General features: G+C 54.2%; 3 protein-coding genes across 7 annotated transcripts; 1 reads left to right on the top strand and 2 right to left on the bottom strand.

Moving 5' to 3' along the window:
* Positions 1 to 19: 19 nt before the first annotated feature.
* Positions 20 to 1312, top strand: UFSP1 (UFM1 specific peptidase 1 (inactive)). Its single transcript, XM_058710306.1, has one exon. It carries the CDS (start codon positions 585 to 587, stop codon positions 1011 to 1013), a length of 429 nt encoding a protein of 142 aa, XP_058566289.1. The 5' UTR covers positions 20 to 584; the 3' UTR covers positions 1014 to 1312.
* SRRT (serrate, RNA effector molecule) lies at positions 1188 to 14608 on the bottom strand. 4 transcript variants are annotated; one of them, XM_058710285.1, is made up of 20 exons: positions 13733 to 14608; positions 13337 to 13476; positions 9058 to 9186; positions 8645 to 8791; positions 8185 to 8373; positions 6168 to 6337; positions 5853 to 6037; positions 5542 to 5640; positions 4925 to 5042; positions 4576 to 4730; positions 4206 to 4267; positions 4016 to 4094; positions 3554 to 3742; positions 3081 to 3254; positions 2819 to 2972; positions 2353 to 2546; positions 2017 to 2173; positions 1722 to 1811; positions 1476 to 1602; positions 1188 to 1371 (listed from the first exon to the last, which is right to left on the bottom strand). In XM_058710285.1, exons 2-20 carry the CDS (start codon positions 13456 to 13458, stop codon positions 1296 to 1298), a joined length of 2616 nt encoding a protein of 871 aa, XP_058566268.1. In that variant the 5' UTR covers positions 13459 to 13476; positions 13733 to 14608; the 3' UTR covers positions 1188 to 1295. The 4 variants fall into 4 exon arrangements, with proteins under 4 accessions (XP_058566268.1, XP_058566267.1, XP_058566266.1 ...); XM_058710284.1 differs by having other exon boundaries at positions 4576 to 4733; positions 13733 to 14605; XM_058710283.1 differs by having other exon boundaries at positions 1722 to 1823; positions 13733 to 14603.
* Positions 14609 to 14888: 280 nt separating this feature from the next.
* TRIP6 (thyroid hormone receptor interactor 6) lies at positions 14889 to 18907 on the bottom strand. Of its 2 annotated transcripts, XM_058710300.1 has the most exons (9): positions 18452 to 18902; positions 18070 to 18197; positions 17850 to 17975; positions 17179 to 17556; positions 16771 to 16864; positions 16501 to 16670; positions 15643 to 15821; positions 15261 to 15381; positions 14889 to 15149 (listed from the first exon to the last, which is right to left on the bottom strand). In XM_058710300.1, exons 1-9 carry the CDS (start codon positions 18558 to 18560, stop codon positions 15018 to 15020), a joined length of 1437 nt encoding a protein of 478 aa, XP_058566283.1. In that variant the 5' UTR covers positions 18561 to 18902; the 3' UTR covers positions 14889 to 15017. The 2 variants fall into 2 exon arrangements, with proteins under 2 accessions (XP_058566283.1, XP_058566284.1); XM_058710301.1 differs by lacking the exon at positions 15261 to 15381 and having other exon boundaries at positions 18452 to 18907.
* Positions 18908 to 19043: the final 136 nt, after the last annotated feature.

Here is a 19043-nt window from a genome sequence, read left to right as displayed (position 1 = left end):
GGGCGGGTGCAGACCCAGGTGAACTTGCGGATCTCTGTAGTGGGGCGGAGCGCGCCCGCTCGCCCCGCCCCGCCCCGCCCCAGGAGGCGGGGCTCGCGCCCGCGCAGTAACCACGACGGCCGTGCGGCGGTGCATTGTGGGAGCCTCGGAGATCGCTGTCTTCTCAGCCCACGCGGGCCGCGCCTCTGCTGCCGCCACCGGAGACCGGGCGAGAGCGTCCGCAGAACCCGCGCGCCGGTCCTGCCTGCGACTAGCCCAACACCCAGGGTGGAGAGGGAGAGTTGGAGCCGGAGTTCCCTCCGCGCCGCCAGGACACATCAGCCTGGTCTCGGCCACCGCCGCGCCCGCCGACCGCCCTGGAGCCGCTGAAGGACGTCCACCTGGGCCTGGCCCCGCCCGCCCGCGGTCCCGCTCGCCTGGCCCTCCTTTCGGGCCACTACCTTTACTATCACTACGGCTGCGACGGCTTGGACGACCGGGGCTGGGGCTGCGGCTACCGCACCCTGCAGACGCTGTGCTCATGGCCAGAGGGTCGGCCCGCGGGCGTGCCCGGGCTGGCCGAAGTGCAGGCGGCCCTGGAGGACATGGGCGACAAGCCCCCCGGGTTCCGGGGCTCCCAGAGCTGGATCGGTTGTGTAGAAGCCAGTCTCTGTCTCGACCACTTCGGAGGGCCCCAGGGGCGCCTATGTCACATACCCCGTGGAGCAGGGCTTCAGGGGGAACTGGAGAGGCTTTACTCCCACTTCGCAGGGGGCGGGGGGCCTGTAATGGTTGGGGGGGATGCGGACGCCCAGTCCAAGGCCTTGCTGGGGGTTTGCCTGGGATCAGGCACGGAAGCCTATGTTCTGATATTGGACCCTCACTTCTGGGGTGCCGCGAAAAACCCTAGTGAACTACAGGCTGCTGGGTGGGTGGGATGGAGAGAGGTGGGCACAGCCTTTGACCACAACTCCTTCTACAACCTGTGTTTGACCAGCCGCAACTCCCAAAAGCAGCAGCACGCACTGGACTGAGGCTAAGGTCCCAGAACTGAGAGGTCTCTGGCCCCAAACACAGTCACCTACCCCCTTTGTGAAACGTAAAAGCTACTCTGGGCCTTTGAAGTCCATAAAATGGATGGCCCGGGCCCATCTTGGGGGGGGGGGGGGGGGGGTAGAATTTGGGGTGGTATGTAATAAACAGTCAGGCACTATGGAAGTGCTTTTATTGGCAGTAGGGTTGAACGTACAAAAAATTCTCAACTGGATGGGAGGAGGCAGTCACAAGTATAGACGATACGAGGAATGAGGAAAAGCTCAAAAGAAATCCACATCATCTGGAGCATCCAGGTCACGGTACTCCACAATAGCCCGTGGGTCTCCTCGGACCATCCTAGGAAATAAAAAAAGAGGTAAGATGGAAGGAGAGTTGAAGGTTCCTAAAAGAGCTTAAAGAGGGCAAGAAAGCTTGCACATCACATCTTAGCTCATTCTCACCTGTTTCGAGGCTTCCCAGGATAACCTCCTTGGCCTCGAAAGGCATCATAGTTCCCTCGACCAGCACCATAGGGGGCATGAGGGTATGGAGGCCCTCCCGTGGGGACTGCAGGGCGGACGGCACCAGCTATGAGCAAGATCAGTGTTGAGTCAAAAACCTGTGACCTCAACTACACCTTGGTTAAGTTCCCTTCCTCCCAGCCCCTCATAATCCACCAAGCCTTTTCATGTCCCTCCTATACTTACCTCCATAGCCCAAGATGGGGGGCCGGGGCTGACCATAGGGCATCAGGCCCTGTGGAGTCTGGTGTGGGTAGGGGAGTCCCGGGGTCAGGCCTGGGGGGAGTACAACATGGACAGGAACATGAATTACTGCGGGGGGGGGGGGGGGGGGGAGGCAATGGGGAATGACAACTGGCTTTTAGGAATATGGCCTGAAAGTGGGATACAAGTTTTCAGAGGACCACAAGGTATGAGAACCAGAGTCCTTGAGTAGTCAAGGTACAGGGAATGTGGCAGACCCTCATGGATCGTATCTTACTCTGGGCAGGGCCAGGTGGCTGGGCTGGCTTGATCTCAGGCAGAGCTGGGCGCTTGGCATCAGTGAGAAAGTTGTTAAAAAACGCCACCTCCTTCTTCACTTCCTCAATTTTCTCTGCATGCTTGTTGAAGATATGTTTGCGTACAAACTCAGGGCCCTGAGTAAAGAGGAAAAGGGTCAGTCAGAACACGGCAAGCAACGTGGAAGGATGATCACACACACACACACACCCCCCCACCTATTCCACGGAGCCCATTCCTCCCCAGGCCTGAGGAGGCTTCTGGCTCCACCCCCTCCTCCCACAGGTCTAGTGCACAACTCCCTAACATCCCAGACCTTGAATTTCTTGCCACTGAGAGGGCATAGCCACTTATCCTTGCCCAGTTCCTGAGTGTTAGAGGTGACAAACTTTTCCACTTCCTGCTCAGGGTCTTTGCGACCCATCTTCTGAGCCTCTTCCTCTGAAAGAGATTCCCGTACACTCAGCAGTGGAGCCAGCTTCTCCTCGAATGTCTTCTGCCACTCTAGCACTGCGGTTTGGAACAGACGACAGGTTGGAAAGGGGAGCCAGAAGCAAGGAATAAGAGATAAGGGGCACCTGGCTGGCTCAGTCACTACAGCACGTGACTGCTGATCTCAGGGTTGTGAGTTTAAGCCCCACGCTGGGCATCAACAATCAAAAAGGAGGGGATAAAAGGAGAGGGTGGTAGGGCACTGCTATCCAAACGCATCTAAGGCCAGAGGCAGCTGAAGAGAAAGGGAAACCAAAGGGGAATCAGGACTGGGGAAGCTGGGAGCCCACCTTCTCCATGACTAATGCGGTTGGGTGGCATGGGCCCACGAACGTGGATGATGCCACAGCGGTTGGGCATTTCATCCTCATTGGGGTACTCGCACGTGTTATAATAATCCAGGGAATGCACGATGCGCAAATAGAGGAGGAGTTTGTCCAAAACCTAAGAGAAATGAGGAGCTGTGAGTTCACCACACTCTTGCCCCTCCGATGCTCTAAACCAGGAGGATCCTGCCCGCCTGCTCTTGCCACAGTCTGCTCTTGCGGGCACCTTGATCAGTTTCTCATCCCGCTCCACGTTGATCTCTGCCGGGTTCCCCTCCTTAGGGGGCTCCTCAGGGGGGGCCCCCCCACTGCTCCCGAGCAGCTCCTCCTCCTCCGCGCTCACTTCCTCAATCAGATAGTCCGTGATATTCTTCAAGATTGGGTTCTGGGAGGGCAGACTCTGGTGGGGAGGAAAAAGAACAGGTGAGGCAGAGAAGCCCAGGAACCTCTTCACGTGAAGCAGAAAGGAATCCAAGGTTCGCTGGGCCTATTACCACTGTTTCATTGTTTGTCTTTTTTTATTCATTCTATCCCTAGCAAATCATCACTAATGCCAACCTGTCCTGCTGGAAGCTGGAGGTGCTGCCCAGATAGCCCAAGTACAAGGGGTCAACACTACAGATCAAGTGAGACAAGACCAGAGGTGCCCAAGCAGACGACATGACTGCTTTTGAAAGAGTTCCACGGGGAGTCACTGACTGTTGGCAGAGGAGGTGTCCCAGGCTCAGAGGCCCAGAGCTGGGTCCTGTCATCCAGCGTATGGATCAGTTTGGCTGCCAACTTGATGTCATTGCGCACGATCTGCTTGTGCTGGGTAATGCCATTGATGTTGCGGACTCGACGGGTCAGGTCTCTGTTCACACCAGGGCTCAGCTCACACTCTCGGAGCTGGAGGGAACAAAAAGCTTACCAACACACTTGCCCCAAAAAGCAGAAACTCAAAGACTGGCCTACTAATTAGATCAGTGATTAGACTGAGCTCACGGAGAAAAGGGACCAGAGAGGTCTTACTCGCAGTAACAGCCCCAGAGCCCAGCCCAGAGACAACAGCATATTCTTAATGTGAGCAGACTGAGTGGATGAAATAGGGGGCTCGACGGGTGAATCAAAGAACAAAGGAATCCGAGGTTGTGTGCAACTGAGAGCCCATTCCGCACTTACTCGGATATTCTGCAGGTTCCAACAGATCTCTTTGATGTTAACACTGCGGTCAAAGGTCACCCAGCCGCGGCGGAAAAACCTACAAAAGAAAGGGTCAGCATAATCCTGGCTGGTGGAGATGCTGGCCATTAGCGCTCCCCTGCACCTTATCTCCAGGGTATCCAGGGTCACTCTTCTCTCCATTCCTCACCTCCTCTCAGGCTGGGGTTCTGACAGTGCCACACGCATGAAGCCGGGGTATCTTTTACAAAGCTGGAAAAGCAGAGGAACAGAAACCCCACTGAGCGAGTCAACGTTACACTTCTTCCTCTAATCCCCATGTCCTCAGAACCCTAGAATTGTCTTTGAATCTTTACTCAAGCAAGGAAAAACCAACAAAGGACGTTAAGAGCAATGATGCAACCAGGGCCTGCCCACAAAAGACACAGGCCCGCGAGAAGGGGGCTTCCCTATTAGAGAAATAGGGATATGTTAGAAGCAGAGCCAGATTATCTTCTTCCCACCACCAAAGATGGAGCCCGGATGCCATTCCTGCCCCCAGTAGCGCTCTCCCCACTCACAGAAATGATCTCTGCCCTCGAGATGTTGGGTGCGATGTTGCGCATGAACAGGGAGCAAGTCTTATGGAGGGGACGGGGTTTACATTCCAGCCCCGGAGTGTCCTTAGGCTTCTCCCTTTCTTCTTCTTTGGGCTTCTCCTTTTCCTTGAGTGCTGCTTCTATGCAGGAAGCGGTGGGAGTTGGTGAATTTTTATTGTCAATGTTGAAAGGGAAGATAGAGAAGCTGTCAAACTCCTGCTACGTCATCTCCCCAAAGGCCCCCCCTCCTTTATCAATTTCACCCACCGTCACCTCCCCTACCCCTATTCAGTAGGAAGAGAATGGAACAGAAACAGAAAATAAAACCTACCAGCCTCTTCCTTCTCTTCCTCAGCTTGGCCACTCTCGGACTCGGACTCCGACTCGGACACACTGCCTTCATCAAAGCTGTCGTCACCGCTGTGCTTCCTATTCCGCTTCTTGCTACTCTGTGAGAGGCACAGCAAGACAAGGGGAGTCAGATAGCCAGGACCCCAGTCCTGACACTGACCCCCGAGCAAGAAACACCCTACTTTTGTTTTTAAGATTTTTTTAAATTTATTTTTTTTAATGTTTTATTTTTTTATAAACGGAGCACGAGCAGGGGAGGGGCAGCGAGAGACAGACACAGGATCTGAAGCAGGTTCCAGACTCAGCTGTCAGCACACAGCCCAACGTGGAGCTTGAACTCGTGAACTGTGAGATCATGACCTGAACCGAAGTTGGACGCTTAACTGACTGAGTTACCAAGGCGCCCTTAAGATTTATTTTTGAGAGAGAGAGAAAGTGCAAGCAGGGAGGGGCAGAGAGAGGGGTACAGAGGATCCAAAGCAGGCTGTGCTGACACCAGCGAGCCTGATGCGAGCTTGAACCCACAAACCACAGGATCGTGGCCTGAGCCAAAACTGGACATTCAACAGACTGAGTCACCAGGTGCCCCTACCCTACCTTTTTGGCATCTTTCTCAGAGTCGTCTTTTTTCTCTTCCTTGTCCCCATCACCTTCAGATTTCTTAGTTTTGTCATCATTAGAAATGTCATTTTCAGCCTGCAGGTAAAGACAATCACAGGCATGTCAATCTTCCCTTCAATCTGTATCAGAGCCCCGCCCCTCCCCTACAGCTGAGCCCAGAAGTCTGCCTCCACCTCTCCCTGGACCCAGGATACAACCTTCCGGTCCCCCCACCTCCACCACGGAAGCTGCTCTATTCTCCTCCCCAGGTGCTCACAGGCAGCACCCAGCAAGCCCAGCCCGCAGACCTGTTTGCCGTCTTCTTTCTTGTCGTCCTTATCATTGGCCTTGCGCTCTCCGTCCCCCAGGCCTGGTCCAGCCCGGCCTTCCTCTTTCTTGCTGGGCTCCCCAGGCTTTCCCGCCTGCTCCTCCTCCTCCTCCTGCTCCAGGATGCGCAGATCGTTCTCCGTCCCTCCTTCCATCTTAATCACAGCTGCCAACAAAGGGAGCAGAGGTCACAATCCCAGGGCTGTGACCTTCTGCCTCTGGTTTGTCAATGGACTTCTATTTCCCAACCAAGATCTTGGTTACCAGACACCCTCTTCCCCTCCCAATCTACACACCTGCATCCAGCATCTTGACAATGGCATCAGCTTTGTCTATGTCCAGGAGAAGATTATCAAACCAGCCACTCTCCATGAGGGACAGGAATACCCTCAGTCTGTTTTGCAGGGCCCCCCGGGCCTCCTGCCGACGCTTCCCCACCTCATCTGGGTGGTACTTAGACCGAAACCTGGGAAAGGAAGTGGGGAGGGGAAGAGACAAAATAGTCACTGGATGCCAGGGCCAGGACATGGGGAGGGGCCCAGGAAAGTCAGGGCTTAGCCCCCATCCTCTCACACCCACATAAAACCATGAAAGCAGAAAGACTGGGGAGAGGGGTGCACTAGAACCACCCAATACCCCCAAAAGGAACCAGAAGTTCTGCTCGGAGAAGATTTGGGGGAGAGCCAGGAACTAAGAGCTCTGGATTTGGGAAGAGCAACGACTACAGGGAGAGGCCAGGGTTAGAGAGGCAGAATGATCGCCCTGAGTCTCTGGGAAACACTAACTTGAAAAAGTGTAGTTTCCCAAAGCTTCCGAGAGGAAGGCTAAGGAAATAGTAGGCCCCAAAGAACCTCCCTCTCCTTGTAAAACCCAAACTAGAGTAATTAAAAGGACTGCTCCCACCAACTCCCTCCATCCCTAGGTGGAAGACAGAGGGAAACCTGAAATGCACCAGACAGGAAAAGCCAAAAAAGGCAGAAAAGCTTTCTCCCCCCTCGGGAAGAAAAGGAGATAGTGGAGGGACAGGAAAAGACCAAAGGGAGAAACTGAAGTGCCCTTGTAACCTCAGGTACTGCCCACAGGGGGAGAGAGAAGCGGGAGGAGGATCAGGGTGGAGCATGAAAAGGAAACATTTATAATAGGAGGGGGTGGGGGGGGTGGGGTGCAGAAGAAAGGAGTATGAGAAAAAACAGAAAAGGAAAAGTGTGAGAAAGTCCCAGAAATCGAAAACAAAGGGAAAAACAACTAAAGGTCAGAGAAACTGAAAAAACCAGAGGAAAGAAATGTTAAGTGAGGTGCAAGGACAGGGACAAAGAAAGAACAAAAGGTACATGAGAGAATGAGACCAGGACACAGAGAAAGAAGAAAGAGGGAACAGTGACAGACAAAACAGAACCACAAGTTGAGCGTGAGAGGAAAGGAAAGCCGCAGGCGTCACCTCCAGGATCTTTACCTTGGCCGCTTGGTCAAACAGAGCTCAAGATTTAACTAGCCGCGCCCAGGGCCCTTGCTGGCAGGTGGGCCACCGGCTGGCTCCTGGCTGGGGCGTCCCGGCCCAGATGCCCCACCCCCGCGGGGCTCCGCGGTGGGGGCCCTGACTGACTAGCTGCCTGAGCAATCACATTCAGCTAAACCGCTGCATTGTGCACAGCGGTGCCCTGCCTGTCTGCCTGGCCGGGGCAGCGCGGCTCAGCCCAGGGGGCTCATGTATGGGCTGGGTATGGTGGGGGTGGAGGTGGGTTTGCTCCGAGCTCCGTCGATGAGCGGGTGTAGTTCCCAGTTCTGGCTCTTTTCAAGGAGGAGGAGCAGAAAGAGGATGAGGAGGAGGAGGAGCAGGAAGGGGGGAAAAGATGGTTGATTAAAATCAAAACATCCACAAAAGGAAAAAAAATTCAAAATTCTTTTCTGTCAAACGACCCTGAGATCTTTGCTTTTTCTTGTCTGGATTCACTCGTTGCTTTTGGGAGAACACCACAGCCACACAGGGTCCCGGCGATCAGGGATGACAATGACCCAATACCAGCAAGTGGGAAGCAGTCTGTCTGCTGCCCCAAGGGAACAGGTGGCTCTGGCCAGCTGCCTGGAGGTGTCCCACTCACTGAGGACAGAGGGGAAGCGAGGTGGGGCAGGAGGCCGTGGCAGACGGTGAAGTGAGGAGGAGAACCCAGCAGCCAGTGCTGTTGTCCTTCCCATCCCCCGCCCCCAGGAAGTTCTGGATCGGGGAAAATGGGAGAGGACAGGGCTGCAGGCTCCACTGGCGGGGCCAGGGGACACATGCTAGGGAACAGACAGGAGGAAGACGGGGGCACTCACCACTCCTCATCTTTATGAGCCAAAAAGAAATCTTGCATCTGCTGCCTTCGAAAATCCAGCTTATAGTCATTGTAACGCTTTACGGCCTCGGTCTCGTCCACAGAGTCGTCCAACGACAGGAGAAACTCCTTGAAAGTCTTCATCACCGGTGGTGGCACACCCAAGTCAATCTCTGCGATGCTGCCCAGCCTGGGGGGGGGGGGGGGGGGGGGCCGGTCAGGAAGTCTTGGTTGTGGGGGAAGAGGGTGGGGGGGATGGGGGGGGCCGAGGTAGCCAGCTGCCCCCTTCCTTTGCCCACGACGGACACACACCATAGGCACCGACTGCTTCCCGCCCCCACAGGCACCCCTCTGTACCTAACCCACTTCCTGGCTCTGGCTGCGGTCTCTGGCAACCCCAATCCACCCCCCATACCTAACAACTCCCTTTTCCCAGGAACCCCAGAACCCCAGGTCTTTACCTGGCCTGGATAGGCAGAACGTGGTGCTGCATGATGTGGACGTCTGGGTGGCCCCAGGGCTGAGGGGGGCCGTAAGTTGGGCCCCCACCCCCCCCAGCATAGGGCATCTCATAGCCACTGTGGTATGGGTCAGAACTGTGCTCATCCCTGAGGGTAGGGGACACAAAAGTCAGACAGAGAAGGGCATCATGTCTCCAGAGCACGAAGGAAGACGGGACAGAGGAAGGGGCATATGGAATGTGGGCTCTCACCCAAGGGTTTAAAGGGACAAAAAAAGGGGGGTTTATAGGAAGTCCTCCAGCTTCCTATAGGAAAGGAAATGACACAGTCCTCAGCCAAAGTGCCAACAGACAGCCAAGGCCCGGTGGAACTGAGGCTAAGGAGAGAAGGCAGAGAAACCGTTGCCACCTCACCAGTCTCGCCTCATGCGCTTTTGTGGGGGGCTGAGTTCATGGCGGGGAGGAGAGAAGCGCTCTCGCCGATTCCGGTCATAGTCCCGATATTCACCCCGACTGCGGCGCTCCCGGCCACGGTCCCACTCTCTGGCGATTAAGAACAAGTAACGGTCAGAGGACACAGCCGGCTTACACTCCTAGACACGCCCTTCCTATCCTGAGACACCAGACTAAAAGCCTACAATTACAAAACCATTCTCTAAACAGAAACTTGCCTACCGCCATCGCTTCAGCCGTCACCCGCACACTGATGGCTGTCCAACTGTTCCTCCAGACCAGCACCAAACACCCACCACTAGGATGGCCACTGCCACCTCAAATTCAGGTCAGAACTGAGCCTGTCATTTCTACCACTTCGAGCCCAAGCTTGCCTTCCTCGTCCCGTTTCCCACTCTTGGGTGTATCAGCACATCACCAGGTATCCGACTTTTCAAGTGTCACCCTCACCCCTCGTTTGTTACTGGTTTCTTAATCCTCTGCCTCAGTGCCTATCAAGGCTTTCCTCTTCCTTGCCCTGCCCGCCAACTTCCCTAGTCCCTGTGCCCTGACCCTGGTCCTCTCTCCTGTAACCACAACATCAGTGTATCCACCTCTGGTCCCTCCCACTCCTCTACTGTCAAAGCGATCTGTCTCAAACACAGAGGTGATCAAGCCATGCCCTTCCTTGCTAAATGCCAGTATACAACACTCTTCATAACCTTGGCTCCTGGTGTCTTGTCATTCCAGCCTCTCCACTAGTCACCCACCACCTCCATCCCAACCTTAAAAAGAAAATCCTTTGTTCTAACCCAGCAGTTTTCCAACTTTTGGTCTTGGGTCCCCCACCCCCACCTTACACTCTTTAAAACTACTGTGCAGGGGCACCTGGGTGGCTCAGTCAGTTAAGCATCCAACTCTTGGTTTCAGCTCAGGTCATGATCTCACGGTTCCTGAGTCTGAGCCCTGCATCAGGCTCTGCGCTGACAGCACAGCCTCACTGGAATTCTCTATCTCCCTCTCTTTGCCCCTTCCCCGCTCACACACTCTCTCCCTCAAAAGTAAACAAACATTTAAAAAATAAATAACGTTACTGTGCACATCGAAGAGTTTCTGCTTATGTGGATGGCATCAATACTATACTCAAAATTAAAACAAAGGGACACCTGGGTGGCTCAGTCAGTTGAGCGTCCGACTTTGGCTCAGGTCATGATCTCACGGTTCGTGGGTTTGAGCCCCACTTCGGGCTCTATGCTGACAGCTCAGAGCCTGGAGCCTGCTTCGGGTTCTGTGCCTCCCTCTCCCTCTGCCCCTCCTCTGCTCGCTCGCACTCGCTCTCTCTCAAAAAAACCAAAAACATTAATAAAGAAACTAAAACAAAAAATTAACACCTATTAATTGTGAAGTTACATATCAACATAAATTACGTCCTTTTATGAAAATACAGCTATTTTCCAAAACAACATTTAATGAGAAACGTGACATTGTTTTTACATTTAACAAATCTTTTCAAGGCCTGGCTTAATACAGACAGCTGGATTCTCACATTTGCTTCTACATTCAATCTATGCATTGTTTGGTTGAAAATATGAAGAAAATCTAGCCTCACAGATAGGCAGATGGAAAAGGGAATCCTTTTAATAGTCTTCTCAAGAAACTAGGGATATTCTTTGATACTACCCAAAACTTGACAAGAGATAGTTTCTTTTATTGATTTATTATTATTTTTAATGGTTATATTTATTTTTGACACAAAGAGAGACAGAGCATGAGCAGGGGAGAGGCAGAGAAAGAGGGAGGCACAGAATCCAAAGCAGGCTCCAGGCTCTGAGCTGTCACCACAGAGCCCGACGCAGGACTCAAACTCACAAACCATGAGATCATGACCTGAGCCAAAGTTGGACGCTCAACTGAATGAGCCACCTAGGCAGCCCCCCCCTCACCTTTTTTTTTAAATATTTACTTATTTTGAGAGAGAAAGAGAGCAGGTGCATGCAAGAGCAAGGGAGGGGGAGAAAGGGAGAAAGAGAATCCCAAGCAGGCTCCATGCTGTCAGCACAGAGGCAGAGGAGGGGCTCAATATCACAAACTGTGAGATCATGACCTGAGCCGAAAACAAGAGTTGGACGTTTAAGGCACCTGGACAGCCAGTCGGTTAAGCAGCCCACTTAGGCTCAAGGTCATGATCTCTCTTGAGTGGTTTGTGAGCTCGAGCCCCACATCAGGCTCTCTGCTGTCGGCACAGAGCCCACTTTGGATCTTCTGTCCCCCTCTCTGCCCCTCTCCACCCCCGCCCCCTCTCAAAAACAAACGTTAAAATAAAAAAATAAAAAAAAAGACTTGGACATTTAACTACTGAGCCACCCAGGTGTCCCACAAGGAACATTTTCTACTCTGCTACATTTAAATCCATTGTTCTATCTTGCTCTGTGAATGGATCTTGGCACATTTCATTATACAATACCAAAACATTATATTTATTAGTATTACCACCTAGCACATCAGAAAAGTCTTAAAGTAATGGGAGGCTGTCAAACTCACACTGGTAGATAAAAGTTTTCTAAAATTTCAATTTTCACTGCCAAGTTCCACTTCCTCACTGGCAACAAAGCTAACAATTTTCCTTGAAATAACATAGATCCTTAGTCTTTTTTCAAAAAAATGTCTCTCATATACCCAAACAGGAATAACCACTGTCCAATAATCTTTCGTTCAGGTAAAAATGACATCTCACCAAAACAACCACACACCTGTTAGTTCCACTCCAAACTCAGCTCTTCTTTGAGATAACCACTGTACTCCTATACGCTGCATAAATGCTTCATGCAGATTTCTCATTCATCACGTGTGTTACGGAGACACATAGACAAGAATTCAACTTAACAGAATTTAAAATTTTTACTGCTTCATCAAGGACGTTAAGTGAACCCGTTTTGTCTGTTTTTTTTTTTAACCGTTTGGTGCCACTACCTTTATTTGCACTAAGACACCAAATGGTTTTCCCCCCAATACTATGAACCAACAGAGAAAATGACCATACTCCTTCAAGTTACTATGAAAAATATAGTTATAACACCACAGATCCCAAGGGTCTGTGGACCACATTTTGAGAAGTACTACCCTAAAAAAACTAGACTATGGGTTCTTTTCTGCACACAATGTTATGTCCCCAACTCCAAACTATTCACTCAATCTGTGTCTGGGGAATTCTCAATCATCTTTCCAAGTCTTGCTAAGGGCCACTTTCCTGCAGCTCTCTCTGACATATAACCTCCACCTCTACTCTCCCCTCCGTTCTAAGATCTGTTCCTTCAACACTTAACCATCTTTAGGATGATCTCTTATATACACTCGACTGCAGGGCACACCCAAGGCCATTTTGCCCCCCACTCCAAGCTCCAGAGATAAACTCTTTAATTACAACAAACACTCCCTACCTATCTTCAGAATTCAGAACAATTTTAATTTTCTTCTTTCTTAGAGAAACCAGGGAAAACAAAGAGCCACAGTCCCCCCAGTGAAGAGATACAAATTGAATGATTTCCCGAACTGTTTTTTCAAAATGACACTGAATGACTAAATACTATTACACTAAGTCACCTCAAGCTTTTTTTTTTTTTTTTCTGGTAATGTTTCCAAATCAAGTGTCATCAGCACTGATATTGCTGATTAGCTTCGTGGTGTCCTTTATATTTACAAAATTTTGCGCGGTTGCCCTTAACTTCATTAGTTTGTTTGAAATCACCTCTCTCTGTGGAAACACCTTAATGATAATTAACTCCAGAACATCCCAGAAAACTAATGACTAGCTAAATCAAACCTAACCAACTAACCTAACCATCACTGTCCAAAGAACTCTTTCCGATTTTAGGGAAGACAACTACAAGATATTTAACCATATTTTGCCAGGAACAGGTCTGATCTGACAACCTCTCCAAGTTAAGTCAATTCGAAAGCGTTACTTCCTATGAATCCACACCTTTGAGGAGTAATTTACAAACAAGAAAATGCGTGCATTTTAAAAACATTACTTCTTCATACTCCAACTCTTAGGTCTACTGCTTTGACCTCATATACGTTTCAAAATCAAGCCTTAGCTAGCTAGCTCTTTGGCAAACAGCGAATAGGTTGACCGACCGGAAACGGTCAAGCATAAGCGACTTCATGTGGTTCGCCCTATATAACGAATAAAGGCAATGCAACGAGGGAGGAGTGCAAAAGAATGAGATAGGGAGAGAAAACTAAGAAAAGGAAGTCTTACCGGTCATTCCAATCGTCTCCTCGACGTCTTTCATCTCTTTCGCGAGAACGGTCATAGTCGCTGCGCTCTCTTCTAAACTTGTCCCTGCGCCTTCGGTCGTACTCGTCGTCACTGTCCCCCATGGTGCGGTGTGAGGGGGCCTGGAGCCCGGACAGGGGTGGTCAGGGTGCGGAACAATGACCAGGGCAGGAAAGGATCCAGAGCTGCTCCGGGGCAGCACGCCCGCCTCCCTCCGCAAAGGCCAGCCTTCCACTGTCCCCGCCATCCCAAGCCCTCTTCCCGCGCAGGTGGACGGCTCCGACACTCGCCCCCAGGGACTCCCTGCCCACGCCCGCCCGAACCCCCTCCCTCCCGCCCGCCGCAGCCCGGACTCTCCAGGCCCCGCCCCTCCCCCACCTGGGAGCTTCGCGGCCGTTAGTCTCGCGCTCCCGCGGGCTAGTTTTCCGGGAGACCTGGGCCCGCCTCTCGCCTCGGGCGCGCGACGAAGGCGGCGCGGACGGTGAGAGGGAGACGCGAGGCTCTCAGCGAGGAGGCCGAGGAGACGAGAAGAAAAGTGGGACAGCCGGGGATGGGCGGTCGGCGCGCGCCGCTCGCGCTGCGCCTGCGTCACCGTCGGGACGGGGCCCCAACCACAAAGTAGTCCCCCGCGGCCTGAACTGGAACTTAAAGCACACAGCGAGAGGCTGGGAGCACCGCGGGATGATGGGAAGGGGCGGGGACCGGAAGTCTCGCGTGCTCTCTGGAACGAGAACTGCGCGCGGACGAGAGAAATTACGGGAGCCGAGGTGGACCAAGCGAAACCTCGGCCGGGTTGTGGAGCCTTATGGGCGTGAAGGAGCGCGTCCTCCCGTTGAGGTCGAAGGTCGTTGTCACTCGGATGTGTCCGGGGTCTGAACCAGTTCGTGTCCAGTTGTTGTCCCCCCAGCCAGCCTGCTTGGCCGCCTCCTGATCTCATCGGGGCGGTTTTCTCCTCCTGGCGCAGGGCAGGGAGTTGGGGAATGCAGGCGTTTAGCGGGGTGGAGCAACCATTTTAAAGCATCTCCCACCATTTTGTGGTGCAGCAGAGAACCAGGCTTTTTGCTGCCTCAGTATGCACCATATGCAAAGCCCTGTGACTGCTGTATCTCAACAGAGGCGCCCCGTCTTGTAAGCAAAACCGGCAAATCTGTCTTATCCCCAACCAATGCTTGGTTGGGATAGGCTATAGGTTGAAGTCTTGATCAACAGGGGGAGTCTGGCTTGCCCCAGATTAAATGCATCACCACCCGGGAGATAACACCCAAGTCCTTGTTCAGGGAGTGGAGTGTGAGGCTTAAGAGTAGGAGATGCTGCCTCCCTGGAGCATGCCGCAGCTCACTCCCAGCACGGGGAGAGGGTGTACAGTGTAGTTGCCAAAAACCAGGACTAGGACCAAGAAGACCCAGGCTCTGACCTTGGTACTGCCATTTGGGAATCATGTCATCTGAGATCACTTCTATAAAAACGCAGGGAGGTGCAACAGTTGTGCGTGTGTTAGGCTGCTGTGAGAATCAGATGAGACGACACGCTTCAGTGGGTTTTGTAAACTCTTGCGGGATTATTATTTCATGATTGGGGGAAGAGGAGACAGCATTTGGTGACAAAGTTGTAAGGGTAGATGTCAGGGAGGGTGGGAGAATGCAACAGGTGCTTCTGGGGAGACTCAGCAGTCAGTGGTGACGGTGGCTGAGAGCTCCTGGATGCGCCAGGCACTGCAAGCCTTGCACAAGATGTGCCCATCCAGCGGGTAACAGCCCTGACACTCACCCTCGGAAGAGAGCAGCAGCCCACACTCCTGTTGAGACAGAAGCAACACCTTTCTATCGGGCCTGGATCCCTGGGTTCTACCATATCCAGCACTCCAGACTCCAAGAACCCCCGCTTCCCCTTGCCCAGGCCCCCTGACCTCGCACTTATAACAGCCAACGTGAAAACTGCGATCCAGAGCAACGATTCGTACGGTCTCCTCCTGACCTGGCTCAGGCATGATGGCCCCACCACATACTGAGCATCGTGGGGCAAACTTCCTGGGTCAGGAGGGAACCAAGGAGGCTGTCAAGCCCCAGGGTTGGAGGGGACTAACCATGGAGCCCAGAGAAGGTAGGGTACACGAGGGAACAGGAGAGACCAGGGGTATGGTCTTAGATCTTAGATCTTAGAAAAGAGAATGATGTTAACAAGAAAGAGACCAGGCCAGGGGTGGGAGACCAATGCTGGGGCATGAAGGACAAATGGGGAAGATGGGGAAGGTCAGACATCTGAGACAAAGGTGGGAGACCCAGCCTGACCTGTGGAAGTCCTCAATGCAGTGGATCTGGCTGGTGGCATCCACCGTGAAAGGGATGCCATCAAGGCCACGGTGGCACACCACACAGGTAAAGCAGCTAGGGTGGTAGGCCTTCCCCATCGCCCGTAGGATCCGGTCCAGGATGGGTTGGGAGCATGTGGAGCACTTCTCCAGGGTGGCCTAACAGGAAGGAGGGTAGGAAGTTTGGGGCTGGGGAGGCCCGATGGCCCACCCATCTGCTTATGTAGCCAGCCCCCTGCAAGAGATTCATTGAAAAGTGGCCTTGGGGTGCCTGGGTGGCTTGGTCGGTTAAGCGTCCGACTTCGGCTCAGGTCATGATCTCACGGTCCGTGAGTTCGAACCCCGCGTCAGACTCTGTGCTGACAGCTCAGAGCCTGGAGCCCGTTTCAGATTCTGTGTCTCCCTCTCTCTCTGCCCCTCCCCTGTTCATGCTCTGTCTCTCTCTGTCTCAAAAATAAATAAACGTTAAAAAAAAAAAAAAAGAAAAGTGGCCTTGAACAGATCTGCGTAGAAGTCCTAGCACAGCAGCCTCCCAGATAAGTGACTTAGTCTCAGCTTCAGTTTCCTTCAGTAGTCATAGGTGCTCCACAGGGGTGGCGGTGTGGGAATTTAACACATTCCCTTAACTCTAAAATGTCTGGCATTTGTAAGGGACCATTGTCCTTTCCCTCCAGCAGCCAGTATTTAGCAACTTTTATAATTCCTCCCTTCTTATGTGTCAGTTTAGTGCCCCCCCACTTTGAGCTCTGTACCTTTTATGGGGCTCGGGCATATGGTCCCCACCTTAGATGGAAGCCCCCTGTCTCCTGCTGTTGACACCCCCAGCCCACCTACTCACCACGTAGCAGCTCTCACAGTACGCCCTCCTCTCCACGGCATAGAAATGCTGGCCCCGAAGCTGGGCCCGGCACGTAGAACACACAAAGCAGCCAACGTGAAAGACACGGTCCAGGGCCACAACCCCAGCCCCATCCCCAACCACATCTTCTCCACAGCCACCACACCGCCCTGGGGACAAGGAAGGGCAAGGTGAGTCAGTACAGAAGAGAAAGGTAGATTCTCTGGCCCTCTGACTCTCCAGCCCCCTTCCCACCTCGGGTCAGCTCACCAAAGTACTCCCCTGTGGGAGGGTGGTTCATGTCGTGCACCAGCTTCTTGGTCAGCCTCTCAAGCTCCTCTTCAGGAGGCTGGCTCAGGGGGACCTGAGAGGAGGGAATCAGGGGTTCAGCCCTACCTCTAGCTGTGTGTGCTGTCAAACTTCCTGAAGGTGACCAGGCAATTCCACCCAGAAGTCTCATCTGAGAAGGTCTCAGCGCCGGGCCCAGGGGCACACCTCCAGGAGCCAGTGAACAGCCCTAGCCCTGCCCGCTTATATTTTCTGACCAGCACAGCGTGCTCACCCAGAGCACCAACCCGACAGGCCTCTGACAACAAGGGCATTAGACACCACCCCCGCCCACCCAATCAGTACCCAGTTGTCTGTGAGGACCCCAAATCCCAGTTACCCGGGACTTACCTGGGGTCCGTACCTGCCACCTCGTCCTCCTCCTGCGGCCTCCTCTTTACCCCCTGGACCTGGCTCACGGTGGCTCCTATAGCCAGCCCCCCACACTTCACCTCGGCCTGGGAGAGGAAAGTGGGGGCCCGGGAGGGCCCCGGAGGCCTGAGAGGCCCCCCGCCTTGGGGGGCCACAGCCTCTCACCGGTTGTGCCACCTTCACTTGCACGGGGAAGGCAGGACCGGCGGGGGTGCTGGCTGTAGCATAGGAGGCCGGAGTGGGACCCCCATAGGAGGACGCAGAGAGCTGTTGGGGAGGAATCGGAACACCCCCTCCGTTCGGCTTCAGGGAACCTGAGCCCGTGCGGTAGGCATGGGGCTGCGGGGGCTCATAAGCCTGGGGAGAAACACAGACCGGGAGTGAGCAGACCCATTCCAGGACGCACACCTGTGGAAGCCCCCGTTTGTGCGGCCCCGAGATAACCACTGGTCTTTGACAAGGGCTCATCCTCAAGAGGTAGACAACCTGGTAGGCTCTGGTGGGCCAGCTTCTTCCACGCTCCTGTGTGTATCACTCACACAGAGAGGGCTGGGCTAGACTGAGAATCTAGAGAAGGGATCAAACTAGGGAGTGGGGAGGAGGGCAGGAGACAAGGAGCAGGGGAGGGACAAGGCAGGCCAGTGGGTCACCTGCCGGTCTGACCGCCGTGGGGCATGACCACGACCTCCATCCAGTTCAGCCAGCATGCTGGTCAGCGAATCTATTTCAGCATCCAGACTTCCTGGGCGCAAGGCCCCCCTGTCTTGGGGGAGCCCCTGGGGATGAAGCAAAAGCAGGGAGAATTCAAATCACCTGTCCCGGGTGCCCACACCTCCCGCCCCCCGCCACCCCCCAATTCCAGGTTCTCACCTGTGAGCGCTGGGGTGCTCCATGGCACCCCACCCAGGCTAGCCCCCGATCATCCGGTCCCCCCGGGGCCTGGTAACACTGCTCAGATGGGAGGGGGCAAAAATTGACCCTGGGGTGGGGCTGAAGTGCTGGGGTGAGGGAAGAGAGAGCCAAGGTGGGGATGGGGAAAGAGAGGAGGTGACACTTCTGGAGGCCGCGCTCTAGGGTCCCTCATCTCCCCTCCCCCCCACACCTGGGGTCCAAGAAGGGAGCGGGAGGAGCAGGAACGGCAGGAAGCCGGAAGAGCTTCAGGGAAGGGGTGGCAGGGACAGGCAGGAGGCAGAAGGCAGAGGTGAGCGAGGAACGGCCAGTGGCCTCCTCAGCGGCACTGGAGCTGCTTTACCTGCTCCGTGGGCTGGCGGCGGCCCCGGGGTACCTCGGGAGAGTGCTCTTCCCAGAGGGGCTCTGGCAGGCTCCAGCTGCTTTGGGGGGAGCCAGGTGGGCCCCGACATGGCCTGGAACAGGGGACTCCAGACAGCAATCGGCCCCCGTGTAGTCCCAAGCCTCTGGTCTTGACCCCTTCTTCCGTCCCACACCTCGTTTGGGACTCCAGGAAAGAAACTTTTTCTGGCTTTTTTTTTTTCCCCTTCCTCCCCAATTTTGGGGACAGCCACGCCCCCGGTGACGTCACCGCATTCCTGGGGGAGGGTCACGTGGCCCCCTAGGCCCTAAACCGCCGTCCCTCCCCCAGTCAGCCCCCTCCTGCCGAGCTGGGAGGACTTTCCACGGCAGCCTCCGGTTCTACCAGTGCCCCCAGGCTGGCGCCCCAAGTCTTGCACGTGGCCACCTCGCTGCTGGGACGCTCCAGCGCTGCTCTTTCCCACACTCCCCCATACAGATCTCTCCCTCTTCCGGCCCACCTACGAACCTCCCCCACCCACCCCCCCGCCCCCTCCCCCACCCCACCCCACCCCCCGCAGCGGTATTCGGCCAGC

The sequence above is a fragment of the Neofelis nebulosa genome, chromosome 18, assembly GCF_028018385.1.
Source record: "Neofelis nebulosa isolate mNeoNeb1 chromosome 18, mNeoNeb1.pri, whole genome shotgun sequence".
In the NCBI taxonomy this organism is placed as follows: Eukaryota; Metazoa; Chordata; class Mammalia; order Carnivora; family Felidae; genus Neofelis; species Neofelis nebulosa.
This window is presented reverse-complemented; position numbering and strand designations above follow the sequence as displayed.